This window comes from Glycine soja, chromosome 10, assembly GCF_004193775.1.
Source record: "Glycine soja cultivar W05 chromosome 10, ASM419377v2, whole genome shotgun sequence".
Classification (NCBI taxonomy): Eukaryota; Viridiplantae; Streptophyta; class Magnoliopsida; order Fabales; family Fabaceae; genus Glycine; species Glycine soja.
The window spans coordinates 6,291,065-6,302,685 of record NC_041011.1 but is presented as its reverse complement, the minus strand read 5'-3'; the positions used below and the strand labels follow the sequence as shown (position 1 = coordinate 6,302,685).

General features: G+C 30.0%; 1 protein-coding gene across 1 annotated transcript; it reads left to right on the top strand.

Annotated features, from left to right (window-relative positions):
• Positions 1-8,416: 8,416 nt before the first annotated feature.
• On the top strand, positions 8,417-10,946 carry LOC114369578 (putative homeobox-leucine zipper protein ATHB-51). The gene is made up of 3 exons (XM_028326814.1): positions 8,417-8,628; positions 9,190-9,509; positions 10,389-10,946. The coding sequence occupies exons 1-3, from the start codon at positions 8,535-8,537 to the stop codon at positions 10,650-10,652; spliced, it is 678 nt and encodes a 225-aa protein (XP_028182615.1). The 5' UTR covers positions 8,417-8,534; the 3' UTR covers positions 10,653-10,946.
• Positions 10,947-11,621: the final 675 nt, after the last annotated feature.

Genomic DNA, 11,621 nt, shown 5'->3' with positions numbered 1-11,621 from the left:
TTAAAAAAAAAAACTATTGGAGGAGGTTGATATGAAAGTGTCATTTGCATCAAATAAAATTGTAATGACAATAAAAATGTTTTTGTACTGTAATCAAAGACTTTTTGTATTGAACATTTTTGAAATTAATAAAATTATTAATGAAATTGCATCATTTTTCTACTTGATTGATTCATATCATATGTAGTGTGTTAGATTATGACGTATAAATTTTTAGTATGTTATTAAATTGCAATGTTCGAGAATAATTAATTTGTATGTTAAATTTGATGTGTGTGTTGAACAAAAATAATTAAAACAATCATGTCCCATATCTGATCATGAGTTAGGTTTGGGTGGGTTCGGGTTCAAACCCGTAAATCTGGATGAAATCAACCAAAGCATTTCATGACCCATATCTGATTGTTTGGGGCTTCGGGTTTTGTAGGTTACGATTTGGGTTGGGTGGGTTACCATAAAAAAGTAGTAATAATAATATTTACTCCTTGTCAATTCTAATGGCCCAAACAACAAACTTAATAATAATAATAGCCCAAAGGCTATATATATATATATATCTTGTCAATTTTAACCACGAAGAATCTTTTGAGTTGAATTAGGATTTAACTTTAAACCTTGAAGGCTTTACATTTAAACAATAAATTAACTAATGACAAGTATTATTATTATTATATACAATTGACAAGTTATGTGACTATAATAATACTTATCAATTTTAATGAAAATAGATGCATTTAAGGAAAAATATGATAAACTTAATCAGAATGACATATATTATAAGACTAAACCTGTGAAGAAAGTATAAGTTGACAATGCAAATAATTAATAATTAATCCAGTACATCCATCATACATTTGAACACTAATTATAACATAATATACCTCTTGTAAGTAAACTAAGTCAGCCTTGAAAGAGCATTAGTGTAATTCAATGCAATATTACATTGGTAAGCAATGTAAAATATATGTAATACGAGACATTGTCAAAGGATAATTTTTTCATCCTAATTCCAATCCAAAAATTGTTTTGGGGTGTATCTACGCATTTATTTGTTAACTTTGCATTAAAGGTTGTGGTCATCCCAGAAAGAAAACTAAGCACGAAACATAGAAAGTCAGAAAAATGAAAAAGAAGAGAGGCATATTGATAGTGGGACATAGAATGAGACTTAGTCTTAGACAAAGAGAGGCGACTCAGGTGAAACATTGATGACACCGCACCATCTTTGTTCTTCGATTATGATTTTAGAGAGTGACACATCTTCTTAGTTCTTACTAGGGTTTTTAGAGAGCGACATGTGAATGAAGTGAAGATAAATGGATTAGGGTTTCAGTGAGATTGGAGCAGCTTCTAGTATTCACTTAATGGTATGGGCCAATTAAGGACTGAGCTTGAGTGTTTACTCTCTAAAATACCACAACACAACAACAATGTAATATAATTTTATTACTATATCATCATACTACTTGGGCAGGTCGAGTATCGATGATTTCAGAAATTTAAACTCGCACTCACCCCTATCTAAACCTTTTAGCTTAATTCATTTAGACTTAGTAGATATAAAACAAATTATGAACAAAAGCGGTAAAAATTATTCCATAACCTTCATAGATAACAACAAGTGAGTCTTTAAGAGGAAGTACAACCTTGATGGATGAATTGATAAGCATAAGATTACATTAGTAGCAAAAGGGATTACTCAAACTAAATGTAGATTATTTTTATACCTTTGCTCTTGTTACTGAAATTTCTTCTATCTAAGTGTTAATAGATTTAAAGTCCATACATAAGTTAGTGATTCATCAAATTGCCTTATTAAATGATGATTTAGAAGAAGATATGTATATGCTTGACGTGAAGGGTGCATAGTTATTCGTCAAATAAATAAAATGTGTAAACTTTTAAAATTCTTATGTGTATTAAAACAAGTACCAAAATAATGGCATCAAAATTTGATCTTCATTATTTGATGATGGTTTTCCTTCAAAGGAAGTTGATAAATGTGTGTACACCAAATCTTTAGGGACAAAAGCAGTATAAAATATTACATAATTACCATTAAATTATTAAAGAAACTCTTGTCATTTTTTTTGGATAAGTATAAAAGTTGTCAGATATCTTGAATAAGTATGATGAAGTTATATAAAACATATAAATGTTAAATTGTATGAAGGTCAAGATGATCATAATAATAATAATAATAATAATAATAATAATAATAATAATAATAATAATAATAATAATAATTAAGTAAGTAAGTAAGTTTTTAGTCCTTTAAATTTTTTAGATTTCAATTTTTAGTCTTTCAATTTATTTTGGACAACTTTTAATATTTCATTAATTTTTTGTTAGAATTTTTATTCCTTTTAAAAGTTTTTGTCCATTTTTAGTCCCTCAATTATTTTTAGTTTAAAATTAGTTCTTATTTTATCAATTTTTAGTCTCTTGTTTATTTTATATTTGAGATGAATTTGGTATAACAAGAATAAATGAGGGACTAAAAATAAATAATTTTTTTAAAAGAACTAAAAATTATGACAGAAAATTAATGAAAAATTAAAAATTGTCATTTTTTTAAGAGATTAAAAGTTATAATATAAAAAAATTGAAGGACTAAAAAATTAATTAACCCTAATAATAATTAACTATTATTGTTATGAAGATGTTATCAATAATTTAATATGTTTTAGGAATTATTAAATAAGAAAAGCTCAATGGGATCAAATGGAATTGATTGAGGTTAATTGTATTTCCGATTCAGCCGGTTCAGTCCGATTTTCACAACGCCCAATTGTATTACTATGTTGAGGAATAAATGTACTCGATCGTATTTTGATTATAAGAATTAATATCTTCTCTTCAAGTTGGCAAAATAATCAATGATGCAGATTATATGATGAGTTACTCATTTAATTGCTCTCTGTTTTCTTCTTGTTTCTTCAACGCTGGCCATGGACGACATAAATGAGTTTGATTAATTTCCTACGCCATTATATGAACGTTGCGTCTGATTCTTGTTCTTGCTACCAACCATTCCTGCACGCACGCACAACACGTCACGCGTTGAGAAAGGACTCATCATGGGAAATGTCACGTTAAAAACACTTGCCATTTTTTCTTACATCATCCTTTAATCACAATTAATACTTAAAACAATGATATCTAGCTCATTTCATTTATTCAATTCGATTCATTCTATTTTATTTCATTCTGTTTGTGTAAAAAATGGTATATCTAATTAAAAGTCAGTGTTGAGAACGTATAGTGTGTTTGGATAATGTATTGTTCGGATTAGGGAGCCATCGTTTTCGACGTTTGATCGAATAGTCTACTGAGATTTCGTCTTTAACAGATTTAAATATGGTAAGAGAAACTTTATCTTCTTGCCAAAAGATAAAGATAAAACCCGAAAATAAAAAAATATCTATTATTAAAGAATAGATAAAAAAAGATCATATATTTTCTTCATTTACATTATATCAAAGAGAAAGATTGATATTAGATAGTTCAATCTCCTTTTTATATAAAGAATTATCACAATTTAGGTAAATTAATTATTCAAATTCCAACTCATTTGAGTGTCAAAGTATCTTTAGAGCTATTTCTCGCTATTTCTCATTATTTATGGATAAACTTACAAATAAACATCATCGGGAGCAGGGCTTATCAAATCTGATAATAACAAATAATAAATAATTGTATTCTATAAAATCATGGTGATTATACCATAAAAAAAATATAAAAATTATTTATTATTTTAGCATCGTTATGAAAAAAAAATGATTATTTCTCCACCAAAACACTCTAGTAATGGCTTTGGCTGCTCGATTTCTACAAATCTTAGTTTTGGTGGGGGAGCACTAGGATCAAAGATTCAAAATCATTTAGTGACTATAGGCAACCTAGCTAGAATGAAGGCTTTAGCTTTTTTACCCCATTGCTGCTTGGCTTAGTGTTTTTTCAGGGATGTGGTACCAGCTAGTGCTGAAACACTGCCTCTCCTCTGAAGATTTCTGATGCCTCACAAGTTGTTGATGCAGTTAGTAACATTTTCTGCTAATATGGAGTTGATCTTTGATGATGGTTGATGGAGTTTTTCAGAAGTTTCAGAAACATAACTTTAAATAACACTACATTAGTACTAAAAGAATAAAAAAATTATATATATATATATATATATATATATATATATATATATATATATATATATATATATCAAATGGTTGCTGAAATATTTGTCTTTGTTAGAGTAAGTTTTATCTAACAAAAATTAAATTATTAAACATTATGAGTTTATGTTAATAGTACTATATGTATCGTATTATATATCATGATTAATTTTATTATCATAGAAAATTATCGATTCTATTATTTTAACTTTTGTTATATATATATATATATACTATGTTTATTTTGGTATAACTTGTAAATATTTTTTTTGACAGCATAACTTGTAAATATTTAAAAACAGATAATATATATTAAAGGACCGCCTGCACCATATATAAAAGCTACGTACCCACCTTTTTTCATTGGCTAACTACACTTTTTTTCTCTCACTCGTATCTAAGTTAATTGCCATTTAACCCTACTTTAAGATATTCTCAACAGTCAACACTTAAAAGGCGTGCTTTGACTACAATTATATTGGAGAATTGAAGGTCGTTTATTTTCACACCGAGCATACTCAAACACTCAGAATTCTTTAATTTAAGACTATTGACCTTTATGAAACGTTTGAACATCGATCAGGGTAAAAGGACAGAGCATTTGTTTGTTTTTATCAGAACTCTGACTCTACTTGTGGCTTATATACGTGACAGCATTTGATTTTTAGTACATTAACCCTAAGCTCTACAACCCCTTGAACTTTTACTATATGGCCTGGATCAAATTTTTACACACCAATACTATATATCTCATTTTTCTTTCCCTAATTAAGCATTATTAAAAAATAAGAGTGACTAGTTTTTTTTCTTTATCTTGACCTTTGTATATGGGATGGAATCTTTCACTCTTTTATTATTTCTTTATTTGAATATAAAAAATAAATAAAAGAGCATTTATAAAAATGGCATGGAGCTATAGAAGAATTACTTACAACTCGAATATTGATGGAGTAGTCATTCCTAAATTATCTTCATTCGACTCAGTACTCAGTCTTCCTATCAGAATTTTCAAAAGTTAATTGATATCTTTTTAGCCAAATGGTTAATTAATCTTTTAATTGATTGACATTCTAGTGCTTGAATTGAGCTCTAATTTATATGGAGTCCATGTTCATTTTTTTTTATTTGGATTATTTATTGATATGATCTCTTGATGATTATTAGAATACTACTTAATTTATTGATCAAAATTCCACACTTCATTAACTATGTCATTTATTTTCCATAAGCATATATAAGCAAGGGAAACTAAAAAATCATGTAGAACTGTATAAAAATTGCTGACACCCATTATACCAAAAAGAAACATATCATATATACACTAAGGGAAAAATGTTGGTTATTTGCTAGACTTGTCTTTGTGAATATAGAGTTTATCTAACAAAAATCGAAATATTAATATAGACAATGTAGGTCTATATTATTAAAAGTGTGCATTGCTGACGATTATTCAACTCAACTTAAACAAAAGATTTGTTGGCTTGAAATTTTTTAAAATTACAAGAAATTTATAGTCACGTGGTGATTTCTGTTAAATCACGTTTTATATTTTCCCTAAATTTTCAATCAATATTTGTTTAAAGAAACTGTGAGCTTTTTCCATTTATTTTAGCTTTTTCCTTTTCTTTTTTGTAAGGACATCTTTATCTCTTCAATTCTAGATTATTTTGATCGTGACTTTGTAAAAAAATTTAGACGTGTTTTTTGTAGGAAGAAACTTATTAGACGTGCATTTAGTAGATGAGAGTAGAAAGACTCTTTTGTTAAAACAAAACGGTGAAAGTGAAACGTTACCATATTTTGGTGCCTTTAATATATTATTTATATGTTTTATACAAGTTGTAATATATATGTATATATATAACATGCATGCATTAAATTCTTTGATTTACTGAGTTACTTGTTAGTTTGGTTCCCACGGCATAAGCTGATAGGATGGGAAGAAGATTTATATTTTGCACATATGGTGAGTGTTTCTTCCGACATCACGCTAGTAAGTATGTTATGTTGTTATCATGGGACATGAGAAACAACATGGAAAGACGCATAAGTGGAACTTGGATTCTACAGTGACCTTTGTCTCACCTATCTCTGTCACCATTTTGGGGCCTTCCTTGTAGTTCCAACCTCTCTGCTAGCAAAGCAAAGATACACCCCAAACACGCAGTCCAATCTGTCAATTTAGATAGCCCTACCAACAAAATGAATGAATGCCATTGCAATATTTTGTATGTTTCTTTGCATATATTTTTTGGTCTACACCATAGTATCTTTTGCCGGAGTAAATCTTGTTCCAGATAAAATCATCATGAAAAATAAATTTTTTTCCTCCAAATATTTAATGCAATTACATATTTAGGACTAGGTGAACCAAAATTATCACAGATTAAGGTGGAAACAAGGTTTTAAATATCAGTCGCAGTCGCATTTTTTGATATCATGACAAATCACAAACAAATGCAATCCATACCATCCCAATTGTAGTAGTAGGCAATTAAAAAACCTTAACATTACAGCCCAAATCACGGTCTCACTGTTTTTAAAATTTTGGCTGAAATAATCTCAGACCGATTGATCGAAGTTGGTGGTGTTTGTTTGCATATACAAACTATATATATGCAACCAAATATAAAAAGAAATAATGTAAAAGGCAAACCCAGATCCCGATTTCATGCAAGCAACAGATAGATCTAGAGAAAGGAGAGGTGAAAGTGAGATTGTCTCAGCTTTCTTCTCTGTGACACTGCAAAGTTATAATTAAGTTGAAAGGGAGAGGAGGAGAGATGAAAGAAACAGAAGTGAGCCTAAGTGTTTTCTGTTTTATTTACCTTCCTTTATTTGTCTCATGTGAGGGCAGCAGTGGTGCCAGGCTTCACAGTACATACCCTCTTTTGAGGCCAAAGGAAGTTCTCCTATGTTGGTATTAATTTGCCATTTTGGAACCATTTTACCCCACTTTGCAAATGTGCCCACAAGAGAAAGAGAGAGAGAGAAGAAAACCATCAGTTTTGGGTGATTGTGGCACACAATGGAAAAGGCAAAAACTGTGAGAGTAGATTCATAGGTCTATGATCAAATATGGTCCCCGTTGAAGGCTGCCTAGGGGGCCAACTGACCTTCCTTTCCTTTGCTTTGCTGCTTCCTCTCTCTCTCTCTCTCTTTCATAGTGTGTACGGCCTCTGCATTAAACACAAGACTTTGTTGCGCCCCAAAATTGAAGTAGGATGGAAGGATAGCAAGAAAGAAAAGCTGACTCACCAAATTCACAACACTTACCCATCCTTCCATCCAAAAAGACAGGAAGGAATAGAAGAACCTTTCCCCTCTCACAACTCTAGTAGTGCCTCCCCTCTCCCTCCCTAGCTACCTTATTTAAATCTTCTAAAAGGAGTGTAGCTAGTAGTGCACTTTAAATATAAAGTCATATAAAGTTATAACTATTCAAATATCTTCAAAATTTGTATTATATCAGTTTAGTAGACATGCTCTAACGTTCACACATCTAATTGAGTCTTCTGCTCATATTAGTTGTTATTTAAGTTCATTTTTAAATTTTTTTATTGGTAAATAAAATGTAACTTTTGCTATAAATTAAATTATAATGCGATTTTTGCTTGATCTTGTAAGGAGATTTGTCTTTTCCTAATCTAAACTTTCTATGGAAAATGTTAAAACATGTTTTAATTCCTTTATAAATGAATATTTTTTGTTTGATTTTTTAATATTTTTTTATATTAAATCTTGATATATCAAAACTTTTATCGCAAGTTAAATGATGAAGTGATATTTTATGAATAAATCTTTTCAATATAATTAATAGTTTATATGATATTATATTATCATTTAATTAATGATAAAGACTAAAAATAAAAATTTTGATATATCAGAATTTAATGTAACAAAAATTAATTATTTATGAAAGATTTCAAACATATTTAATTTAAACCAACAAAAAAAATTACATATTCAATCTCACTATATTTTACACTATCCATTCATCATAAATCATTATTTATATAACTCCTTTAAAGGATTTTTGAAGTAACTTATTCCTCTTCTCTCTCTATATCTTTATTTTATTACAATAAATATTTCAATAATGTTTTTATAATTTTGCTTTTTTTCTTCTTCTTTAAAGTGTATGTATATCTGTTTTTTTTTTTTTTTTTAGAGGAATCGAATCCCTTAAGCTCTATTTAAACTTGCTGCAGACACCTATGACCTCTCTCTATCTTTCTTCTCTTCACTTACTGCCTTTGTGGTCCATGCATTTTCCCAACCGAGTGAGACCCATATAAACACAGATAAAGATTGGAGAGCTGAAGTTGAAGGCTTGGGAAGAGAGACAAGAAAACAAAGCCAGACATGGAGGGGAATTATGGGAGCACAAGACGTTATGTTCCCCGAGCAGATTCTTCCTTGAGCTTCCTTTACAACTACAACTACACCCCTTATCCAGGTATTTTTATTATTTATTTTATTTTTATCAAAACACTATCTACTCTTGTTCTTAAGCATTGATCCTTTTCCTAGAATGTCATCTAGTTACATTTTTTCTTATTCTTTTTCGTTTTCTTTATTCCTCTTAGTTTATTGTTTATCCGAAAATATAAGGTTGACTTGATGATGGTTGTGAAGGGAACTTAAAAGTGAAGGAGAAAAGGAAGAAAGAGAGGTTGCTGAATTCAAATTTCTTTTATTAATATATTTAACAAAACTAAAAACTAAAAACTAACCCGTTTGAAATGCACTTAACTTCTAGAATGCAATTTAGTAATTCCTTCACGTTTGGACTGCTTTCAGAGTCCATTTTTGTAAATTTTTGCAAATCCCAAGCTATTGCCCCACCATAATTATTGCTTTTTCTTGAAGAAGTGATACAAAGTAGGTTTTCTTGTTAAAGCAAGCAAATTTGGAAACCCCATCTGACATTTTAGCTTGGTCAACATTTAAAATTAATGCATAGTCCATTTAAGAAAATTAAAACTCTTCACTGAACCCTCTCTACGTGTTAATTAAGGAATGGAAGTGAAGCAACAAACACTGGCTGGCACAAGTTCATCCATGGAAAAAATGAACTGCGGGAACCAGGAGAAGAAGAAGCGATTAACAAGTGACCAGTTAGATTCGTTGGAGAATAGTTTTCAGAAGGAGATCAAGTTAGATCCTGATAGGAAGATGAAGCTTTCCAAGGAGTTAGGGCTTCAACCTCGCCAAATTGCTGTTTGGTTCCAAAATAGGCGTGCAAGGTGGAAGAACAAGCAACTTGAGCACTTGTACGATTCGCTTAAACAGGAATTTGATGTCATATCCAAGGAAAAACAGAAGCTCGGGGAAGAGGTAGGTTAAATATATACGATAGTGTCATACTATATATATAGACACTCATGTATCTCATACTGTCTATCATTACCTATTATTGTCCTCCATCTTTCTTTTATCACATCATATGGCTAATATTTATATTTCTTTGTCTTCTCTTTCCTTTTTACTTTTTGTTCTAAGTGTCATTTGGTGTTGTCCATGGATGATTTTCTTATGCAAGATGTATATCAATCCTCAATTTTGAACATGCGAATGAGTATAACACTATTTGTCACTTTTGTCGATTATCTTTTTTTCATATCATATTATCAATTATATCAATATATATATGTATATATATTTTTACTTTCTTGCTCAATATAGACACTAATTAATGTTTTGTTGATACCTATTGGGGTGTCTACACACAAACAGGGAAGTGATAGATTTGACGGATGATTAGTGCATGTACGTATTTGTATAACACACAACAACTAATTTTACTCCCATAAAATCAAGGTGATATTATAAAAAAGTTGAAACAATTATTTATTGTTTTATTAATTGATTATTTCTCACCATGAAATTAATCCAAACATACTAGGTAGATGATATAATATGACAAGAAGAAAGAAATATAAAAAGAAATGATGAACGTGATGAGTGGAATGAGTAGTTCACTTGATGTCCAAAAATGGGACTTTTGTATGTATATTTACACACACTTATCTCTCTCCAGGTCTTGCAAGTTACACACATAAACACACTTAATTTGCCTTAATTTTTTTATATGTATGTTTTTGGTTTAAAAATCCACAACACTGTTTTATTTTTCCTTGTGTAGACTTAATGATTGATGCTTTGGTGAACTATATATGAAGTAGACATTCATTCTTGCAAACTATATATGTGTAGGTAATGAAGTTGAAGACTATGCTGAGAGAGCAAGCTTCTAGAACCCAACAACAAGTGTCAACAGGATACACAGAAATCTCTGGGGATCAAGAAACAGTGGAAAGCACGTCAGAGGCACTGCGTTGCTCCAAACGCGGAACACTGCACCAGCAGCAGCAGAATAATAATAATATTGGAGAAGGAAACTGTTCCTTCACTTTGGAAGATCATTACAACACAGTGCCAGTACCCTATTGGCCTGGGGTCCCTTATTATCATCCCTAATGAATTAATGGATATTATTATTGTGTTAGTGTGTTTGAACAATAATAATTAATGTGAGTGAGCTTAGTTTGTGAGTTAATTAATTAACTTAATTTTGATATTGGTAACGTATGAACTGAAGAGTAGTAGATGAATGGAAAATATTTCCATAGGAACTGATATTAGGATCAAAGCGATCGAGCAGACCTCTGCATGTTGGTTGGTAGTGTAATTATTGCTAAAAATTATATAGCTGTGTCCCAGAAAGATCACATCACTTTATTAGTTGCTTCCAAATTGCATGAAGTCTTTAAATGTTACGTACTGTTATTATATATATAATATAATATAATCCTTCTTTATTAGTAAAACTTCTCCTCTTCGTATATACAATAATTTTAACGTTTTTAATTAATGGACCTTACGTCGTGAAGTGTCTAGGTATATTCAAGGAAATTCTTTTGCTTTTTGGGCTGAGAATAGGACTCTATTATTGTTTTTTTTTTTTTTTTGGTACGCAATGGATCCAGACTATACATTAAGTGATTAAAAATTTAAAACAGTTGAGAATTGATTTGAATAATGAAGATATCTTTAGGATTGTGTTTGATTTTTTTAGGATATATTAAACCTAGCTATAATGTTGGTTCAAAATCGATAAGGAAGAAATTACGAAATACAAAATTACGTGCATCGGTCGTTACTGTGATTCACTAGAGAGAACAATTTCACAATTAACCAAAGGATGCAGATCAAGATACAATAAAAGCATCCTAGGTTCTTCCCTTCCTATGTCTGAGATAAACAACAACTGTATTACTCGGATTCGGCAAAAAGAATAACAAAAAAGAATCATTTTTTGATCTATTTTTCCAAACCCTTGAGGCTTGATCCCATTTCTCTCTTAATTTTTTTTGCAGTTATCTTTTTTTTTTTTCCACTCTGCTACAGATTTAGCAAGGAGAAGAAGAAAAGAAAAGAAAAACTCTT

Coding starts and splice junctions, on each gene's coding strand:
- LOC114369578 (XM_028326814.1), top strand. CDS start 8,535: ATGGAGGGGAATTATGGGAGCACAAGACGTTATGTTCCCCGAGCAGAT. Junction 8,629..9,189: donor CAACTACACCCCTTATCCAG/GTATTTTTATTA, acceptor GTGTTAATTAAG/GAATGGAAGTGAAGCAACAA. Junction 9,510..10,388: donor AACAGAAGCTCGGGGAAGAG/GTAGGTTAAATA, acceptor ATATATGTGTAG/GTAATGAAGTTGAAGACTAT.